Below are 22,756 nucleotides of genomic sequence, written 5' to 3'. Positions count from 1 at the left end.
GAAGCATTGTATATAGACTGACAGTAGATCGACAAAGTGATTGAAAATTTTGACTTTTTTCTTGGATTTTCCTAATTTTGAATCTTCTAAGGCACGTAAAGAGTAAAGCGACAAGCTTATATTATTGTAGCCATATTGACATTAACAATCAGTAATGACGCATTGCCGCTCAATTGTTGTATAGCCTATTTCACATCTATTTCATACAAATCTAAAAGTTTTATTTATTTTGTGTTTATTTCTCTATCACTTACTTTGTGTATATATTTCGTGTTAGATATTCACAGATTAATGGTAACTAACTAATTTTGGTGTTGTGTATTGTGCATTTAAGTATCTACTATTAACACTCTTGAGATTAATATTTTGTAACTATAATTATATTTCGTAACGTATTTAATATATATGCAATATATAGTACTTCATATTTATCCAGTTTTCTACCCCTAATAATATTTACATTTTTATTTATTAATTTATTTTTCTTTTTTGTATTGTTCATAAAAATAACAGGAAGATAAACAATATATGATATAATGAAAATATCATTTCAATTTTTCGGTGAGGTTAAATTTAATACAGTAGTACGATGTAAAGAAATATATTAGTTTTAGTTATTAAAATAATCAAGGAAATAAAATAATATTTATCGTAAAGGTATGAATGGGTATATACTCTCTAAGGGAATTTCAATTTGTTTAAAATTTAGAATTATGTTGTTATGTTTTGTACCTTTAGGTTAGATTGTAAAAGAGTTCAAATAAAAATTAATGACGGAAAGATACAAACATTTAATTGTCAAAAATGTACAAGATTTGTGAACGTCATAAGAGAATTTAAGTGGTATTGGTGATTCATATAATTTTACGATATTATTGATAACCAAAATACGAATATTTACAAGTATTGATTCATTTTATACTTAATATTCAATATCTTATTTGTAAGTATCAAATATTTTAAAACTATTAATTTAATTACTATTAATTTAAGAATTATGGATTACTATTTTATAAGTCTCTTGTTAATACTCAGTGATATTTAAAAACTGTTTTACATGTTTTAAGAAATGAAACTTCATTTATTTTTATTTTATAACATGTAGATGTTAATTTAATAAGGTGAAATATTAAAAAAATGATTTAAAAATGAGCACTTTAAACAACTCTGTTATAATTTGTTACGAAAATTCAAAACCAAGGAAAGAAAAAGTATCTTCAAAAAAAAAAAAAGTACAAAAACATGTAAAACGAACATTCTATGAAAGTCCACTGAGACATATCCAATTAAGGTAATAGAAAATGCAAAGAGAATTTGTACGATATATATAAAATGTAGACTTATATACACACATAAGCATTTGTTTTTGTAATTGTAGTAACAAAAGATGGGCACAAGCACAAAAACGACTATCATGTAATACTAACCAAGTCTTTAACAAAAGAAAAGATTCTTTTTGCTTTGCAAAAGAGTCTTTACAAGATAGCGTTATTATTTTAAGCGATAATGAAAATGAATTAAATAATAAAGATGATGAAAGTAAACAAGAACTACAAACAAGAAAGAGATTCTTAGATTTGTCAATAAATGGTGAAGGAAATCCTCAATGTAATTCAAATGAAACATTAAGTCAAACGAAAACTGCAGTAGAAGGACCTCCAAGGAAGAAAAGGAAAAAGAACATTGTTGCATTATCAGAAAATAATTCAACTTGTCCTTCAGTATCTAATACAATTATCGATTTAGATGATGAAAACATAGGTAAAAAATATGTTTCCTATAAAATAACAACATTTTTCTAATTAAGAATATTATTGCAATTTAATTTTTTATAGCTTTGGTATCAGATTCTATAAATCAAAGTTTAGATGATATTGTTGTGGTATGGTCATCAACAAAAACTATTCCATCATCTGGAGAAACTATTCCATCATCTGTAGAAACTGTTCCATCATCTGTAGAAACTGTTCCACCATCTGCAGAAACTGTTGCACCCTCTACAGAAACTGTTCCACAATCTGTAAAAATTCCTGTGCCAAGTGCAAAAACTCCTCCACTATCTGTAAAAACTCCAACATGTGCAAAAGTTCCTCCACAATCTGTGAAAAGTTCACCATGTGCAAAAACTTCTCTACTCTCCATAGAAACTTTTGTACCATCTGTAAATCAATCAGAAGAAGAACCTATAGATCGAAAGAAGAATGACAGAATTTTTATGATAGATACTACACCAAATAAAAACAATCTTAGTTGCTTACAATCCAATGAAGATATATTGCAACAACATGAAACAAATACTGAAAAGGATGCAAAAAACAAAAAAGTAGAAGAAGAAGAAAGTGTGATAACTTGTTTACCTTTCAGCAAACGTAGATTGAAATTTCCTAAACCTCATAATATAAGCAAGAACATTATAATGATAAAACCAAAGACAACTCAAAGATTAAGAAATTTCAAACGACCAGTAACAAACTATACTACATCTACATTTACATCTACTACATCTACTATGTCCACTACATTTAATACATCTGCTACATCTACTATATCCACTACATTTAATACATCTATTATACCTACTATATCCACTATTTATACATCTACTATTGATACATCTACTATACCTACTATCTCTAGTACAAGTACATTACCACTTGTATATAATATGCCAGTCGCATATAACTATCCTAATTTATATGATTTTTCTAATCCTGGATTTCAAACTACTTTTGAGCCTAGCTTTATATCATATCCCCAATTATCTACAACTGGATCATCTGTACCTCAACCACTTAATAGCTTACGGGAGATAGTTATTGACGGCAACAATATAGCTATGGCGTATGATGATTGATTATTTGGAGATTATATTTAATTTATGTATTATAATTATACGTACAGCAACAATTTAATATTTTCTAGGTATCGTAAACATAAAATATTTGCGGAGGAAGGAATCAAGATAGTCGTAGAGTATTTCCAAAAGAGGGGTCATTCTGTTAAAGTATTTGTACCTCATTATAGAAGATCATTAAACCACCCATTACTTGAAAAGTTATACACAGATGGAATAGTAATTTTTACACCAAGTCGTGTTATTGGTGGTAAACGGATAACTCCTTACGATGATAGGTAAATTGTTTTTCTTTTTAGCTATTGTGAGAACTATTTATTTTATAAAATGGTATTCCTTATCACTTCTAGGTATATATTAGAATATGCAACAATGTGTGGAGGTATCGTAGTTTCTTCAGACCAATATAGAGATTTATATTTGGAAAAACCAGAGTGGCGTGATACAATTGAAAAGAGATTATTGATCCCAACATTTGTAGGAAATTATGTTATGTTTCCTGAAGATCCTTTAGGTAGGGGTGGTCCTACACTGGAAGAATTTCTAAGACATTGAATGTAAAATGTAGTAAAAAATCAATGTAAATAGAAATTTAGTTTATACAGATAAGTTTTTATATTTTCTAGTGACTATTTAATAATAAATTACAATATGTATATATATGTGTATATACATATTGTAACTTATTTTATTTGTAATTACGAAAGAATTATAGATAGTATAAAAAAGATTAATACATGACAAAATATTTGATTGATCTAATTAGCAAAAGAGAGCAGCATTTTTTTATTGTAAAAATATTTACATCTATCAATTATTTTCCAATTTATCTTTTACATGTAAGTGCCTAAGATATAAATTATTTCATATAGGTAATATAGTGGGGTGAAATTATTGTATGCTTAAAAATAGTAAAATGAAAAAGTTATTGTTTCTAAACCACTGAATTAATACATTATAAAATAATGTATCATTATATTTAATATACAAAAATAGTTTAATATTTAATTAATAAATGATTATATATTAACGCAATATTTTATACACAATTAAAAAAATAGAAATTAATTTACAATGGAAATACAAAAAAGATTGTTTTAACATAAGGTTTTGGAAAAGTTCATAAATGTTCATTAAGTTGTACTTATATACTTGATTTAGTTTCAAAAAAGTGTTATTTTTCTGTAAACATACATTTAGATCAATAATTATTTTTTTGTTTAATTGGAAAATTTAAGATCACTGAATAAAGAATCACTTTCAATAAATTATATAAACTAAATGTTAATTACTTATATACATGTATAAAAATCAGTAATTTTTTGGTGACATAGAATTCCACATGGGCTTCCAACACCACTTACGAGATTTACGAATACTGTCCATATTTTCTTGCGCTGTTTCGCGCGCTAATCGTTGCATTGGATTTTTGTCATCAGAATTATATTCTGAATTTGATAATACTGTCTCGTGTTGAAAAGCAGAAGTCACGCCTAAGGAAGAATATTTTATATATTTTACTATTATTGTATATAAAAAATCCTAATAGAAAATACGCTCATATAATAAGAGAATAATTACTCGCTTTGGCAAATAATTTTTCTAAGACGTATTGATCATCTTCAATTGGTTTAGTTTCCTCGGCCAGAGAACGTCCAAGACGTCGTCCAATTAAATGTGAGACACGTTCTCCTTCAAATAGAGCTGAGGCAGCATGCTCTTCTAATCGTGAACTTCTTTTTCTTTTTTCTTTGCAATGATTTTTATTTAATTTTGACAACGTATCTTCATTCATATTCACATTACATGTTACTGTTTCGTTACTTCTATCTAAAATTTCAGTTATATTAGCATCATTAGATAGACATTGTACAGTAGCCTTATTTGATGTTTCATGTATTTTAATATCAAAATTTGATCTACTTGTTAATGTATGATCTTCATCTTCCAGTTTATTATTTAAGATGTTGTCTGTATTGTATTCAATATCTTTTGAAATTTTATTTTGGATATTGTTGTCATTCGTACTTTCTTGATGTGCAGAAAAAAGTATATCTTCATTTTTTTTATGAAGATCACTCTCGTTTCTAATACCTTCTTTTGTTAAATTATCCTTGAATATTTCATAATTGTGTTTTAAAATATCTTGATCAATATTATTATTATGGCAACTTGAAACATAATGATTCTCTGTAACGTGTGCTATTTGTATTACAGGTGTAGAGTTTGAGGTATTTTGACTTATATTTTTACTAAGCGTAGCTGCTAATTTTCGCATTTTTTCAATTTTATTAGGTGAAAATTTGGTAGACGAAGAAACTAGTCTAGATTGTCCGAATAATTGATCTATTTCACTAGAATTATTATCGATAGATTCATTAAAATTAAAAAGTTCAACTAAATCGGAAGTTTTAAATAATCTATGTTGACGTGGATCTTCTAAAACCTTATTTGCAAGAAGTATTTTAAATATTTGTCTGTGATACATCTGAAACAAAACATTATCTCATAAATACTTCGAAATATTCAGCAAAAGAAAAACTTAAAATTTTACCTTTTCTTCAATAGTACCAGCAGTAATAAGTCTATAAATGGTAACTTTTTTGTTTTGTCCAATTCTCCATGCACGTGCTCTTGCTTGAGCATCAGTTGCTGGATTCCAATCCGGATCATAAATAACTACTCGATTTGCTCCAGTCAAATTTACTCCCAGACCTCCAACACGCGTAGTTAACAAAAACACAAAATATGATGGATCCTGTATGAAAAAGATCAAATTACAAAAAGACTTAAAATATTAATAAAATACATTTTCCGTTCATCGATATATATATATACCTTATTAAATAAACGAATTGTTTCTTGTCGTTGTGACATAGAAGTAATTCCATCCATTCTTAAATAAGAATATTCTTCGCTTTGTACTAGAGATTCTAAAACATGCATCATCTGCAAATAAAACTTTGTTATACATTATTTTGTACATAACGTATGTTTATAAACAATTATATAACTTATTTACTTGTCTCCCTTGAGTAAAAAGAAGTACTCTATGTCCCTGTTTCTTCCAAATTTTAAGAAGGGACCGAACCACTATCATTTTACCAGAGCGCTTCCAGTATCCAAATTTCTCCAATGCTTCATTTGATACATCAATGTCTTCATCTGAATCCTAAATATACATTTAATTAAATACAATGAATATTATATAAATATTATAATATAAATTAAATTATAATTTAAATAAAATATATAAATTATAAACTTACAACTGGATTTGTATAAAGAAACAAATCAGGATGATTGCATATCTTCCTAAGCACTGATAATGCTATGAGGAGGCGAGCCCTGTATCTTCTGCTTACTGAATTACTCTTTTCATGCAAAATGAAACTAACATCTGCAGAACGTAAATATTCTTTATATAATTCCTTTTGTTCTCCTGTTAAACTGCAAAACAGTACCTAAAAAACATGAATTGAGATATGAAATTATAAATTCTTACAAAATATCCTAATGTGTAACAAACCTGTTCGTTCTTTTCTGGTAGACTAAGATGATGTTGCACATCATTTTTTGTTCTTCGGAGCATATATGGTGTAATAGTATCTCTAAGCATTGTAGCGACCTGAAGCGCGATAGCTTCTTGCAAAGGAGAAGCATTTGTATATCCTCCACGAGTTATAGGGGCTGCACAATGCTCTAAAAATGCAGGTAAAGTGCCTAACTTGCCAGGTAGAATAAAATCAAAGAGGGACCATAGTTCTTTTAAGGAGTTTTGCATAGGGCTACCCGTTAACAAAAGTCGATGTGGTGTAGAGAATTCCTTTACTGCTTTACTGATCTACAAGAATTCAGTTGCAATTGCTTTTGTACCTAATTGTAAAATCGTCACAAATTAAAAGCAAAAAACTACCTTTGCTTGTGGATTTCTTATTTTGTGACCTTCATCAAGTATGACATAGTGCCATTGACTGGTTACAAGTAAATCTTTATGTATAAGCATACCAGAATAAGAAGTAATTAATACACCACCAGATTTTAAAGAGTGCATTAAATACTCCAAATTACCTGAAAAGATATTTATTAATAATATAAAAGTGATAAAATATCACATTATTATTATATGTTAGTGTAGTAAGTAACAGATGATTTTATCTTACCATTATAAGTTCCACATTGATGTAGAACAGCCACTCTTAAAATAGGCCACCACTCATGAAAATGCTTTACCCATTGTTCCATTAGAGTAGCTGGACAAACAATTATAGTTGGTCCTAAACCTCTGAACCTATGAATAAGTAGTTGTTATTAATTAAATATGTATTATGACTTTGTTAAAATAATCAATAAACAGAAAGTATGTACCTTCCACCATCTGACAATAATTCACTACAATCTAAACCTGCAAGAAATGCAATTACTTGAACAGTCTTTCCCAAACCCATTTCATCACCTAGTAACCCTCCTAAGCCACGAAGATGCAGTTCCCACAACCATTGTACAGACACTTTCTGATATCTAAAAAAATTAGTCAATTTTATATATACACATAATAGATATATATAAAAATCAGTCTTTTAATTATTCATACTTATATAACTTTTTCCATATAGATTGAGGGATTTTAAATAAATTATCTATTTTGTGTAGTGGTTCATCCTTTGGATAACCACTTTTCTCTACCCTTTCTCTATACATCTCTTCATTTCCATCATCCAAAACTAAAATTCACATAATTCTCTATTAATAAAAGTGACATATTATAATGATTAATTTTATGATAAATCACTATGTTTACCTCTTTTTGTATGAACAGATTTGGTAAGAGATTTTCTCTTTTTACATGATTTTCCTTCATCTGCTATAAAATTAAAAAAAAATGATGCTTCATTAATAAATATTAAGTTTCAAATTAAACTAGTGATAATATGTACCTGAATCTATTTGTTCATCACTCGGTACATATTCACTTTCAGAATCATTAGTTATATCTGCAAATTTAATGTTTGTTGTATTTTCAATCAATGTCTCTTTAGTATTATCTTCGGAACTATTACAGGAAATGAATTCATTTTTTGAATGTTTAGCCTCTTTGGTAGAATTCTCAATTTGATTAAACTTACTATCTTCTGTTTCATAATTAATATCATTGTTTTCATTTAAACTTTTTGATGTTTCAAATTCAGAAACTAATTTCTTCTTATTAGCTTTGATTTTTGTTTTTTTCGCTATTTTAAATTCTTTAGGATGAATATTTAATAATTTTGGCTTTTTAATTGTTACTGCATTATTACTAGTATACTTAGATGCCTTTGAATTTTCTTTCAAACGTTTTCTTTGTTTGGCAAGTTCAGCCTGCTGTCGAAGGTATTTTTCAAGATCAAGTAAATGAGAGGATTTATTAAATGTCCTGAAAAATGAATATTAAGTTTAGTTTTTATAATTTTTACTTATAACAATTTTATTAATATCATATACCCTTTAGTTTTTAACAAATCAAACTGTTTTTCAATTGCTTGAAAGGGCGTAATCTCTCCAGTTTGAACTTGTTTTTTTAATTTTTTTTGTCCTGAACAATCTATAGTACCAGTTCCATTATCATTGTTTAGTTCTTTTGAATCCTTTTTTGTTTTTATATTTGATTTCATGAAATTATCAATCTTCTTTGATGCTTCATTAAAAATGCTTTCCTCGCTTCTTATTGACAAAACCTAATAACGTTTCTTTATTACTAACAGTATGATAAGAATAAATTAAATTTTATATTACATATTGTATAATAGTATATGTTCAACTTTTTTAAATATTACAATTGCAGATAGTAAAAGTAATATATTATATTTTATTATCATATTTTAAATAAGATATAACATAAATTAAAAAGAAAGATGAGGTAATTAAAAAAAAATGTTTTATATATTCTTTTTCGTTATAAAAATTTAAAAATATTCTAACTAAATCAATTTTATAACATAACCTTCTCTCTCAAACTGTTATCTCCCCCATTTATGTGTATACCATTAAATTTTTCATTATTAAAAACTTGTCCTTGATCATCACTTTCCATGATTGCGATAATGAAATCAAATGATACCTTCACGTGTTACAATACAATATGTGATAAACAATAACCAGAAAGTGGCAAAAAATTGAGAAAATGTAGAATTTTAAGAACTACATCTTAAATAGTTTTAATGTTGAATTATTAATTTTTCTGATAAAATACTTGATAAATAAACATTGTCATTCAACTTGCATAATATTACAGTCAATGGAAATAGATATAACTGTTGTCACGCCTAGCTTTACCGGCATATTAAACGTTATTTTACGTAAATATTGTTAGATGGTAGCACTAAAATTGTTTTTTTTCATTAAATTCAAAATAATATTATAACCTCTGTTATGACTTACTACGTACCATAAATAAATAAATAAATAAATAAATAATTATAATCATTAAATTCTATATAAAATTAAATAAATATAGTATCAGTACAAATTATGTAGATCAAAATCATCAGAATATAATAAATGTAATATACTCGCGAATTTAATGGTTTTTAATATTAAAATAAAGATTTAAGGTGATAGAAATAAATTTGGAAACACTATAAATTCTTATGTTTTTATTTTATTTCCTAAAATTTAACCATAGGCGGCTAACATATGAGCCAGCTATAAAATATTTAAATACTATAATTAAAAATTTTGCCTAAGAAGAATAAAAATCAAACTGCGAGGAATTGACGGGAAATCGTCTCCATTCTCTTAAAAATACTTGAAAATGTTTTTAAAAAAGTGTTAGTTTTAAGCAAAATTTTAATAAAATTAATTAGGCCCAAACCCATCTTGGGGTAACGCCTTTAAATTCAAAAGAGTCCGGGTGACCTACATGCGAAATATTGGGGAAGCTTTTCGACCACTGGAATGGTGTTCGCGATTGCGATGTAGATGGTCCAGAAGTAGCTTCAAAGCTTTTGAGACCATCCGCACAAATTGCTAAAATCTTCGTATCTATAATACCATACGGTACAGGTATATCCTCCAAATCTCCACGATACGTCAATTCCCGCAACTGACTTGTTTTTGAATTTTGTTCCTCGGAAGTGCAACCTTCCTGGCTGCATCCACGCATGAAGTTTCGAAATTGCTCGAACGTAGTGATATTCTCTTGTAAACGCATTAAACGGGTTTTCAAAAGATCTACATCCTTCTTGGCAGGCCGTACGATGTCGTTGATGTTTTGAAAATTCGATATACCAATATACGATATGAAGCCGATTTTTTTAAACTTCTCGGTGTAATTCATAGCAACGGTGATGCGTGGTAGTTGTTCCACTAATAATACAGTCATAGAACGTGGCTCAAAACTGATCCATTGCAATGCAGAAGCTCCACCATTCTGATGAGATATAGTATCAAACCAAGATTGACTGTTCGTTGCTAGTCGATTTGCTGCCATTAATCTTACAGTTAGCATTACCTATAACATTATTATTATTACTTAATAACTTTTTGTACATAAAATAAACTATATATATGGCGCACCTGTATATCATGTACGAATTGGCATAAGGTGATTCATTATGAAAAACTAAGGCGAAAATATACAATAAAATTTTTTCGTTCGAGACTTAGTTTTCGAGAAAATCAAGTTTGAAAATTTATTAAGTATACTTCAATATAGCTAATTTCAGATTGACAGCAGTTAATAATCGGCACGAGGTTATTCTACATGCTAAAATGAGTAAAAGATGTGAAATATTATTTTCCCGTTTAAGGCTTCATACTAAAGACATTAGATTTCAAAAATGTTTAGTTAAGAATTTGCTCAATATTTATCCTTTACATGCGTAGATACATTTTCAAATTTATTATTTTAGGAAACAAAGCGTTTTATGAAAAAATTTTATTCTTATTTTTATTCGACTTATTTTCACGCGTGGAATAACCTCATGTCGATTATTTATTCCTATCCAGTCCAGAATTAACTATGTTCAAATACATTTTATAAATTTTCAAACTCCATTTTCTCGAAAACTAAGTCTTGGACGAAAAAGTTTTATTCTATTTTGTTTAATTTTCTTTTCATTCTGTCATAAAGAATCGTCCCATACCTGCTTGCACATGATATTCAGGCGCATCCTATGTAAATTTAACAATAAATTCATACATGATCTTTTGGATACAAAAGACTCCACTCATTCTGATTCGTTGCTAATAAAGATGTTCCAGTAATAATCATTTCATGATTTTCTCCATTTATTAAATAGAATTCATCGCGGGACGATAATGCTCCAGGATAGGACGACAATACAATTGATCGACCCGGAATTAATGCATCAGTTTTTGTCGTAGGTAGCACATGATAGCCAAATGTGTATTTTTTTAAGAGTCTTAACATTTGAGTGTATCTATAAAATAAGAAATAAAGATTTGTAGTTTATTCGTATTAATTTTCTATCATCTAATAAAGTACACATTTAAATATATTTACATAGTTTGTAGTTTTATATAGTTTAAATAATTACACTCACGTTTATTATAATTATTCTTGCAGCATGAAAATACAAAGCTTATGTCAGTTTATATTTGAAATTCTTAAACAAATTGATTAATATAAGAAATATATAATGATTCACTTACGGTGCTGATGTATGTTGATTGATTGCAACTAGAGGTTCCGAATTGTCTCTTGCAAGAAATTTGAAGTGGATCATAGAACTTACTACGGAATTGGAAATATTGAATATTTGTTGGAAACCAGATAAATCGGAAGTCAAGGCGAGCCAAAGGAAATCGTCAGATTCCAATGATACCGACACACGACTCCGACGTACAGCAAATTTCCAACCAGCTTCCAAACCATCTAATTGAGCATAAAATAATCGTACCTAAACAAAAATCAATTTTATTTTATTTTATTAACATATTTTTTAATATTTAGTATTTTTTTAGTTATAGTTTATTTTATCGTCTTTTAAAACTACTAAAAATATGATTTATTATTAAGACAATAGGGTAATTGTGTACCATATGCCAAAAAGGATCAGTAGACTCCGTCAATTCAGCACGTTCACGAATGACGGCAGTGTTGTCTCGAAGATATCGCATTAGCTTTCGGCACTCAACGGGTTTTGTTTCGCATTTTGGCTTTATAGTGTTGAACCAATGATGATGAATTAATTGCCAAGTTAGACTACCTTCCAACAGTCCGGCGGCATAAGCTTGTACAGTATCTGGGTATTTTGATGATGTTTCTATTTCAATATAGGACCATCTGTAAAAATTATATCATTTTATATCTTGAATCTTATATTTGAATCTTGATTATATATATATATATATATATATATATATATATATATATATATATATATATATTTAACATACAAATATTATATTATATTTGTAATATTAGCTTTATACATATATTTTTTATATTAACTTTATGTATGACATTGACTTACCCATGCTCGAAAATTTCAGTTTTATAATAGGCTCGAGCTGCATGCAATGGTATAGCAGTTAGATCATTGCCTTGGCCCCAAAACTCAATACGATATCCTCCTTTACGGTTCCATAATACGGTGGCTGAATAGATTCCATCTTGTTCGACACTGTTAACGTACGATAGATAGGTAATTAGAAAAGTTTAACTGGTGTATCTGCGCACATATGAAATGAATATATTAGACAAATAATCTGGAATGTCCACATAATTGACAATAAAATAAATTTTAGTTTCAACTTCTACGATTAAAAATTATTGTTAATAATTAATGATCTGATTAGAAGAGAATTAAAAGTTTATTATGTCTCTATGTGAAATATGCGAAGTATACATTTTACATATCAATATCCTTCACATACAGAACCTACTTCTAATTGCAAATCCTGATTGCAATCACATGTGTAATATATGCTACATTATTCATTTATATCGAACTTTAGAAACGTAGGCAACTCATGAAACTCATTAAAACCAGTTTTTAGTAATTCTTTACACACACACGTGCGCGCGCGCGCACATACACACACACAGACTTAAAAACATCTCGATTGGAATACGAAATATTTTTCCCTACTAGTTTGTACCTACACTTTTTGAAACAATTAATTTCTTTCAGATTACCTATCAAGTTATATAATAACATGAAAATCTGCTTGAATTGAATTAAAATTAAAGTTACAGTACTCGAAAATTCAGGTGCCATCTATACAAATATATCATAAACATTTTCCAAAAATTTTACTCAACTAAAACAATGGATAACAGCAATTAGATAACAGCGACGTCGTATAATACAGATCAAAGGACAATAATTTATTAATTAAATAACAAAAATAATAATACAAAAATATTACAAAATAACAAAAAGATATTTAATTAAAAAAACTAAGAATAAGACACATTTCAAGAATTTATGTAGATCACGTGCAAATGATAATGGCCGGTGCAAATATGACAATGACAAACTTATGACAATAAATAAAGTAGTTTTTATTATCTGTTCGGCGAAATTATTGTTTACCGTTTGTGCACGCGGCAAGCAAGATAAACCGCGTGACAAGTACGTAAAAGCTTTGTGGTACGTCGGAAGCGCAACGTGTGCACGCACCAGCCGTGCTGTGATAGCGACAAGCGCGAATTCGAGAAGCCAGACGTTGCGTTACTCGATCCTATGTCGCGACCGGTCCCATCCAGCTTGTTACCATTGAAATGCTGATGCTTTCGATCGCTTCACTCACATTGCTGCACGCGTTTCACATGTGTCGAATGCGGTCGGAGTTATCGCAGGAACGTTGATCTTTCAAGTAAGAACACTTGTTTCTTGATGAAAGATCACGACATCCGTTATATGTATGTATATTGAAATTGTATGTGAAATAACTTGATATAGATCGATATTTGATTTATGGCCAATAGTGATTTAAATAAGATACACATAGTTGTATTGTGCATTAATTTTTAATATGTATATGTTCTAACGTTAGGTGAATGTTATCGATTTGGTAATATTTCAGTTAATGAATGCTATAATGCTTTTAAATATTAGATCATTATTTTTGCGCTTTTCATCTAAATATAAATCATATTTGGAATACTTTTCATACCTTTCGTACTTTTTAATATAATAATTACTTTTCGTCAGGACAGTCTAATTTAAGAATATTTATAAATATCAGCCATGTCATGATTATTCCTATTTAGTCCTGATTCCTATTAAAGTGATATAGTGAATTAATGAACTTACTGTCCGAATTCACCGAGTATTATGGCCCCGACTCCTAGTAAAGCTACGGCGATTAGGATGTAAGTGGAGATGCGTGTCTGCAGCCAGGAGGCTCCTACTACCTTCAGCATGGCTCATCGGTAAGCTATACACCTTGGTTACGAGAAGAGAAGAAAGCAGAAAAGCACGAATTTCGCGTTCTCAACCCATCGATTACAGAAGCTGGTCTTCGGCCTCCTCAGGCGTTTCAATAGCTGCCAATACGCGCTTGTCTCGTGAGTACTGAAACAGTTAAATAATTTCCAATTCAGTCAAAATATTAATTTCTATTGGAATTATCTATATATATATATGTTCCTCTATATCATTAAAAGTCACTATATTATTAAAAGCTTGATGAGAGACTTTAACTATTTTATACAGCATCTTGTTTTTCATGATAGTCATCGTAAGTTCTCTAAATCTATATCTATATTTAAAATTTTCCTGTCTTGTAACATAAAAAGAAAGTCCATAATTTTATCATAGAATACGCGTTTGAATAGCAGTTATTTGAAGATTCTAGTACAGTTACTCTGTTATACTTTGTTTATTTGGACATTATTACAAAACAATTGCCAGATTTTGTCTTCTATAAATTATCCCATGGTCTATCGTTCATTTGTCGCTTACAACACGGATCGCATAAAACAGGAATGAGGCTAAAGTCGAATTCTCTTTGAGTATAACATTTGGCACTTGTAATATGCATGAACAAATTGATAAACCTACAAAATATACGTTTACTATTGGTACCGTGGATTCCCTATAAATCGACGCATTTTTTTCAGAGCATGATGATGGATTATAAATATTGAACGATTTTTTTTTGTCGGTTACCCGTTCATTTTCAATTCTTAAGCATTCTTAAAATTTTCACAAGAATCTATCAACTATATGTAGGAATACACACTCTCTGGTTAGTGATCTCTACAAAATTATTTATTATAATTTAAACAGGAAACAATGGTTATTTAATGTGAACTTAATGTAGTAATGTGACTGAACTAAGACAACTTAAATTAATGATTCACAACTCTGGCTACAACTCTTAGTACAACTCTAGTCGCAACTAACGGCTACCTTTTATACCACGGTTTTGGTACTCCTAGCATGCAGATGTGGATGATCCATGGTCAAGCATAGCTTTTTTAATTATCCCGTGTAGTAAAAGGCCACGGCTATATGGTCCATCTTTCCCTGGCCTGTCAACACTTTTATTGTTTTTTACCTGTAGTACATCACGATTTGCTCCAGGGTTTTTCCTCAATACTACATGTATATATTGAGGATATAGTACTGGCATTTTTGTAAATTTAAAAGAAGATAATATTGCGCAGTTTTCTATTAGCTTCTGACTTTCCCCTCAACGCTAACAAAAACACTGATATGACTTTCTAAAAAAAAAAAAAAAAAAAAAAAAATGAAGATCAAGGTTATTTTATTGATTGATAATTATTATATTATCATGTTGTATTATGAATACTTTTATGGCAAAATATAATACAATTTGGTATTGACAGCGCTGTTTTTATACAGATATCTCTCCAGGACATAAAAGACTAGCGAATGATCTTAGAAACTTGGAAATTGCCGATGAAGGTTAAGGTCTAGGTTCGTTCACAGCATTTCAAGGATTTTGCGTTGATATTTGCAATTAGATGTGTTTAGTTCCTTTAATTATCGTTCATTCGGCCAACTATGCTTATAGATAGTAACTTGTTACGTAATTGTAAAACACTTATCTGTAAAGGTTAACGGATAAATTTGCCATTAAGCATAGCGTTAGACTTAGACAAATATCTATGTCATAATATATAATTAAAAAGATAAGTATAAATTGAAGTAACACGAAAACATTTTAGATAAATGTTGTTAGAAGCTTCTATATCCTATTAATGATCACAAGAAAGAGCACAACAAACAACACATTACATATATAGAGTAAAAATTTGTTTTCATTTAAATCTGAAGATAGCAAATTTGAAGATTTAGATACAATAGTTATGTATTACACACACTGTTCCTTTTAAATATTAACTTTTAATGAAAGATATACATGCATATTGTATAAAAATAAATTCGTACTAACATTTAATAACACTGCAAAAATATTGGCAAGTACGACGAAGAGGATTATTATAATTCAATTGCAAAACTCTAAAACTATTCTTCAAACGGAGTTACGATCTTCTTCTTCTAAAAAAATAGCTTCTTTTCTTAATTCATTGTAAATTTTATTGACTTTTTTCTGTAATTATTAATGTTCTACTCGTTAATGATAGTATCATCGTTTATAGATGAATCTCGGGAACTGAGCCAATATGAATTTTCTCGTTGCTGTCAGAGTTCACTTGCATCCGATAACTATATGTTGAATTGTTTTCTGCGACGTATTATCTTTACAATTGACGTATTCTTATAGCAAAATGTAAATAAATTTATCATCATTCAAGACTCTGTAGAAGCTCATAAATTGGATGAACACTAACTTCGAGAGATTTCTTGCTTGCAATGCAACTGCTAAAAGAACATTTTCTTTTACAAAATGTGACTATGGAAACGGAAAAAAGATATTATGTTTAAAGTAAATATAATAAAAATTCGGAAGGAAAATCGTTTTAAATTACTTTGTTATTTAAAGAATTACATCTACTGTATTATAGAAACGAAATATTTGGGACCTTCTTTAATAAAAATTATTTTTGACTGTATTATCAAAGAGATACATATGATCAGAACAATCTTTCTGCAATATCTTTATATTTTCTTATATTCAATTTAACAACTGCTATTAACGATAAAAAGACGGCGATGGTTATCATATTCGCTCGAAACAAAAATCGTCTTATACCAAAAATTGTACTCTTATATTTATTTTTTCAATTCTGAGACATGTCCAAGAACGCATAACAATATTTCTATATAATATGATATTAAATTACAAGAAATTACTCATGTTTATTCCAGATAAAAAAATGATAAAAGATAATAATAATCACATTTTTTTAACGACTCTTTACGACGAGATCCTTACTAAAAATAGTATACTTCACTAAAAGATTAAAATAAACCAAATACATAATAATTACTAGTGTACTTTTGCATCAAAGGACATTTTGATATATATTATATAGAAAATTTGAAATCTACTAATCCTGATGTAAATTAGAATTATCAATATGCTAAAATATCAATGGAAATTTTAATAAAAATATAATAAATATAAATAAGTCCTGTGACGATTCGAAAAGCACAATAAGCTTTTTTTATACTACCTATACATCCTCCTATCTCTATAATAGTTATTTTCCAATCATAAATCTTGTATCATAATTGAAGGGCAAATAATGTTTTTCCATAGAATTGGGTGTGCCAATCGGAAAAATCTATTAGCATACTCCACATACGCTTAATTTCAAGTGAATGCATAATCTATAATAATTTACAATCTTTCCTGTCGATCGAAAATATTTAAAATGGATAAACGTGGTACGTCAAACTTAACGATTTTAATTAGCGATTGGCAAGTACAAATACCCACGCGCTTATATATTCAAATTTAGTCACTCTGGTACACGATGTTATAAATCATTACAATTCATGTTTCCACGTGTGAATGGCGTCTTTGTATCTCATAATCATAATTATGTGAAGTAATGACGTTCTTCAAGATGGAAAAAAAATATGTGGTCCGTAAACGTTGTGGTAGAATTACATTGGTATTAAGTAAAGAATGAATATAACTATGTATTAAATATTCTTGTCAGATCTTCTGGCTAATTACAAAGAATAATTAATGTAAAGAATGGTGGTAAAATTTGTATAGGAATTTAGAAAAATATTTAGTTTCTAACTTTGTGACAAAGGTGTAAGGTTCTGAATATTATTGCAAATCTATATATTGAATTAAGTAAATTTAGCCGGAAATACAGCGCATGAAATAGATACACTGCCAATTCGAATCAAATCAATGTATTGTATAGAGTCACGATTTCTTCGACCTCCTTATCATTCGCCAATTATTAATCTGAGTCATCGTTGTACACTTTGACGTGGGATTCTAACTTGCAATTATCGAGCGACCTGAATAAACATATACTACATGAAGAATAATATAATATATTATATTATTCTACATTATTACTACATTCATTATTCTACATTACTTCTCTTAAATTCATTTTAGAGTCAATGAATATAAATAATATAAGTATGTATAAATTATGTATGAATACAAGTATAAATAATAAAATAAATGATGTTTACACCAATTTGAAATTACTATATTTCACACGAATAGAACGTACTAATTTACTCTTATTTAAAGAATTTGCAATAAAACCACGATATACATATAAGTTACCATGACACGAACAAATTTATGGAAACAGCTGTACCTCTCATTCTAAAGCCTCAAACAGGAAGCAATATAGCATGCAAGATAAGAACTCTGACAAATATTTGTAGATAAATTGGTAAATTTTTATATTTAAATTCATATTTAATTTTTAAGAGATACCGTACATTATGCTAATAAACGATTTACACTTTCACTAAAAAGCAGAGCTAATAAATCTGTTCCAAATAATATGAATACAAAAATAAAATCCAAAAATCTAAGAAAATAAATTATACACACTCCTTTGCTAAACGAGAAATAAACTCTGATTTTCACTTCAAAGAACTTGCAATGTACGAATCTCATAGGCGATTCCACACGACATGAGAGCGCGGCAAACAAGTTACATGCAACCACGTGAACAGACTACCGTCGCGGCAGCTGTGTATTTCACTCCAGAAAATTAAAACTTAAAAGTTCCAAAAAGGGAACAAGTATAAAAATCAATATCCTTTATAGAAAAACTTCACATGAGAAAATATAATAATATTGAGAAACAGGAACACTTCTATGAATCGCAAACGATCTATTAATCGACCGTCTCGGAATATTTCTATTCAGTGTGCGCGCCTGAGCCATACACGCTCTCGTGCATGCTTTTTTTTCCTCGTATGAATTCTTCGTTCAATCACTTACCAAGAGTAATAGAATAGATTCTGAATTGAAGCGCGTCGAACACGGGTAGAAAATCAGTCATTCGTACGGAGATTACATTCCTTTGGCGTGTTTTTTTGCCGCGACTTTACGACGTGGACCAGTTGCTCCGACACTGAAGTCCAAGCGCGAGCATACGCTGCTTCTCGACTGACGCGGCAACCCGTCGACCAGAATTTCGAGTACTATAAGTTGCATATTCCCTTTCTACCTTCCACAAGCCAACCGGCGTCGACGGCCTTTGCTATGTCGTTGCCACTGCTGGATCACGTTGTCGTGGCACCCTGCACTTGCATTGATACGCCCCGTTATCAATTCGCTTTATCATTTTCAAGTTTCCGTAAATTTGCGTCATTCCTAAGCAAAATGATTGGTGTAAAATTTAAGATATTTTACAATTATATAAGATTTTAGATACATTTAGATTCTAGATATCTGTATTAACAAACTTTTTATATTTTATATTTATATTTTTATTTAATTGTATTAACATATGTGAATGCTAAAATCAAATATTACATAATTAATTATATTGCTTTTAATTATATACTTTGGAACTATTTTGGAATAATACATGAATATATTGCAGTCCTACCGATTTGAAAGATAAGGTGTATAAAATGCTAATGTATACATACAAAATAAATAGAGTTATGTCTTTGAGAGAGTTCTGAGAATATAGTATATTACATCAACGATGAGAAGTTCTACGTATAATAAAAATATGTTTGCAAGCTATTTAGTTTATACAGCATGAAAATTTACCAATACTTTATCAGGACATCAGTTTTGTAAGTTTATGTAAGTTTTTCAAATACTTTGTGATTGTAATATATATATATTCCCTTTCAAGTAGTAGTTCCAAAATTGATAAAGTGTCCAATAATCTCTAAAAAATAAATGAAATTGTTTTTATTTAAACATCTCAAAATAAAATGCTTAAAAGTCGATATAATTATAAATACTTATGAAATAATTCGTATCTATACTGTACCGAGAACTATATAGCAGTTGACTAATACACAGCTCTTTAGCAAGACAGTCATCACTGTTGAAACTTAATGAGTTTTAATTGGATGTAATTGAAAATTTTAGTCATCTCGCAACTGTGACTGACCGAATAAAGGCATAGATGCACTCTGTTTAACTGGATTACACAAGAAATGATACTAATCCTTTGCAACGTATTTGCTGTCATAGAAACGGAGTCCAGAACGAAACGTTCTAACATTGTAACAATAAGCCCCGTTGTTCAATAATAAAGATTATATGTATGCAGCACTTGCGAACAACAGTTTCTCTTATAATGAGTTCCGTGTAAGATCGACATTTTCCGGTGACGTAAGATTCTTGTATCGCAATTGTTATTATTTTCAAGCTTCCCATAGTTTGTCATTTTTTTCTCTTTTCGTGTGAATTATTTTATGCTTGTTATTTCGACAAGGAATTTAATAAATTTTCTTAATAATATCGTGAGTCAAAAATTTCATATATCATATTACGTGAATCATGCAGATAAATACTAAAAGTACTAAAAATAATAATGCTTTTGAGATACGAAGGAATATTCGAGACATTTGATCTGTCCATCATTGTACGCGCCAGCACTCGTCAACTTTTCATCATTCAGTGACCTTATTCGACCTTCCACTTGAGGAATTTTATACTCCCACGTTTGAACTTTCATCACTGTTATAAGTTTACTTATAATTATCGCTTTATCTGCTACTGTGTAATTAAACAAATTTTACTATGGCTTTATTTTTCAATATTAGTTGCTCAAATGGTTCTTTTCCTTCTTCTTGTCTCTATTTAAGTAGTATATCTACGTTCAAAAGTTCCATCGTAAACTTCTAGAAAACACGGCATTTTTTGAAATACAATAATAAGATAAGATACGCAATTTTCAATGAGTCAGAAATTGTACTAAGTGCTCTGGAGGCGTTTATGAAAACTATCGCTGTCATTTCAATAAAACAATTACGTAATATAAGATTGTGAACGCCTTTAACTAGTTGAAGCGATAAAAATTTTCAATTACAATTCAACCCAATCTCGTTGACTTGTTCGCATCGCTCTTTGAAAAATCTAAAAATACTATTTTTGTCAATTTTAAACGATCTAAGAAACGAGAATTAATGGAAATTAGAAGAAAAATATAAGAATAAAGATATTTTGGTAATCCTTCGTAGAAATTTTATACGAATTATCTATAATATTCGAACCAATATTTCACAATTCGGTACTATTCTTCCACAAGATTGCCATCAGTGGTTGACGGAAACTGAGATAATCCTGAATATATTCTACATTTCTGAAAATAGATTATCTGCGTATACAACAGTATTTCTCAACAAGGAGTTCTTCCTAATTTTACGCGTCTGACACATTCAATAAGATGTATAGTTACTACCGGCGTATGAGGTAACCTTTCTTAACTTAACCTCCTTTAGTTCGTAAAATTTATTACATATTTTTCAGTCAATGCTTTCCGCTATATAAAATATATAATATATTTAATATAGTAAGACATTTCTGATGAAGAAACGATCTAACTAACGAATTAAAATGAAATGAAATGAAATGGAAAAATAAGATTTGTTAAATATGGAAAATTTACAGCTTTTACTTTACTTTACGGACAATGCATTTAATTGCAGTTTACGTTGGCACAGGCTATCCAGAAGTTAAGGTCCTCGGCAAGATCGGGTTATTTGATGCGCCGACAGGTATGTTTGTGAATTCATGAAAGCAACCGGACCGTTAGCCAAGAAAGGATTTAAGGCATTCATTGATCTAATGACTACTGCACAATGACTCGCTGTTGCTTCAACAGACACTATTGCTGGTTCTAAGAAAAAGTGCAGGGAGCATTTATACAAGTATTATTTAGGAAGACAGTACTTTCTAGTAACATTTATATTTGATAACTATAATGAAATTAAAGGAGATTATTGCATAAATAAATAAAATTGTAAGAAATTGTGTCCAATAAAATTATTAAGAATTATTATGTTCAATTATTTTACATTTGTCACTGGTAGAATTTATAAAAAATACTTAGTTCATAGCTTATAAAATTATATATCTGAAAAATCACATAGCTTATAATATCATATACCTGAAACTATACAAAAAATAATGTCAGGGAGATGTATAAATATTATTATATCGTTATAGGCTAAGAATAAAACAATCTAACGTAAAAATAAATAAATTTTCTAATTATCTTTTCATATTCCGGAAATTTCGGTAGTTAATTTTGCAGCTAGATAATTCAATAATAGAAAGGAAAGATAGCGAAACGCAGCAGTGCCCTAAAAAATAAGTCATATTGAAAATCAATTTCGACACTAGTGTCACGTGACCTAAGCTATTTATTCGCATCAAATAAAGCCTTTCGCGAAAATTGTTCTCGCAATAAGAGCCGCGGAATTTCTTGATTGCAGCTGGAAGGAAAAGCACGCGCCATGACTGGAATGTAATATACACCCTCTGGCATTCGATTATTATCAAGATATTTTCTCGATGTTCTGGCATCTTTTTTCTTTTCGCCTATGAACG

General features: G+C 29.2%; 3 protein-coding genes across 13 annotated transcripts; 1 reads left to right on the top strand and 2 right to left on the bottom strand.

Annotated features, from left to right (window-relative positions):
* Positions 1–49: 49 nt before the first annotated feature.
* Positions 50–3,463, top strand: LOC126864772 (mucin-5AC-like). 2 transcript variants are annotated; one of them, XM_050616469.1, is made up of 8 exons: positions 50–294; positions 514–657; positions 739–943; positions 1,106–1,291; positions 1,379–1,761; positions 1,836–2,841; positions 2,923–3,132; positions 3,205–3,463. In XM_050616469.1, the coding sequence occupies exons 4-8, from the start codon at positions 1,149–1,151 to the stop codon at positions 3,407–3,409; spliced, it is 1,947 nt and encodes a 648-aa protein (XP_050472426.1). In that variant the 5' UTR covers positions 50–294; positions 514–657; positions 739–943; positions 1,106–1,148; the 3' UTR covers positions 3,410–3,463. The 2 variants fall into 2 exon arrangements, with proteins under 2 accessions (XP_050472426.1, XP_050472427.1); XM_050616470.1 differs by lacking the exon at positions 514–657.
* A 139-nt stretch (positions 3,464–3,602) lies between these two features.
* Positions 3,603–9,177, bottom strand: LOC126864767 (DNA excision repair protein ERCC-6-like). Of its 9 annotated transcripts, none has more exons than XM_050616454.1 (16): positions 8,835–9,177; positions 8,336–8,568; positions 7,792–8,267; positions 7,656–7,718; positions 7,449–7,578; positions 7,223–7,375; positions 7,018–7,145; positions 6,771–6,925; positions 6,384–6,698; positions 6,124–6,318; positions 5,877–6,026; positions 5,693–5,803; positions 5,409–5,612; positions 4,778–5,342; positions 4,436–4,684; positions 3,603–4,347 (listed from the first exon to the last, which is right to left on the bottom strand). In XM_050616454.1, exons 1-16 carry the CDS (start codon positions 8,922–8,924, stop codon positions 4,166–4,168), a joined length of 3,399 nt encoding a protein of 1,132 aa, XP_050472411.1. In that variant the 5' UTR covers positions 8,925–9,177; the 3' UTR covers positions 3,603–4,165. The 9 variants fall into 9 exon arrangements, with proteins under 9 accessions (XP_050472411.1, XP_050472412.1, XP_050472413.1 ...); XM_050616455.1 differs by having other exon boundaries at positions 4,436–5,342; positions 7,792–7,848; positions 7,981–8,267; XM_050616456.1 differs by having other exon boundaries at positions 4,436–5,342; positions 7,656–7,715; positions 7,792–7,848; positions 7,981–8,267.
* A 294-nt stretch (positions 9,178–9,471) lies between these two features.
* Positions 9,472–19,377, bottom strand: LOC126865197 (putative phospholipase B-like lamina ancestor). 2 transcript variants are annotated; one of them, XM_050617424.1, is made up of 7 exons: positions 19,175–19,377; positions 14,119–14,379; positions 12,331–12,480; positions 11,894–12,140; positions 11,507–11,754; positions 11,034–11,274; positions 9,472–10,343 (listed from the first exon to the last, which is right to left on the bottom strand). In XM_050617424.1, exons 2-7 carry the CDS (start codon positions 14,226–14,228, stop codon positions 9,693–9,695), a joined length of 1,647 nt encoding a protein of 548 aa, XP_050473381.1. In that variant the 5' UTR covers positions 14,229–14,379; positions 19,175–19,377; the 3' UTR covers positions 9,472–9,692. The 2 variants fall into 2 exon arrangements, with proteins under 2 accessions (XP_050473381.1, XP_050473382.1); XM_050617425.1 differs by lacking the exon at positions 19,175–19,377 and adding an exon at positions 15,220–15,350.
* Between the last annotated feature and the right edge of the window lie 3,379 nt (positions 19,378–22,756).

The sequence above is a fragment of the Bombus huntii genome, chromosome 4 (genome assembly GCF_024542735.1).
Source record: "Bombus huntii isolate Logan2020A chromosome 4, iyBomHunt1.1, whole genome shotgun sequence".
NCBI classification, from domain to species: Eukaryota; Metazoa; Arthropoda; class Insecta; order Hymenoptera; family Apidae; genus Bombus; species Bombus huntii.
The sequence above is the reverse complement of the archived record's forward strand: the minus strand, read 5'-3'. Positions and strand labels throughout refer to the sequence as shown.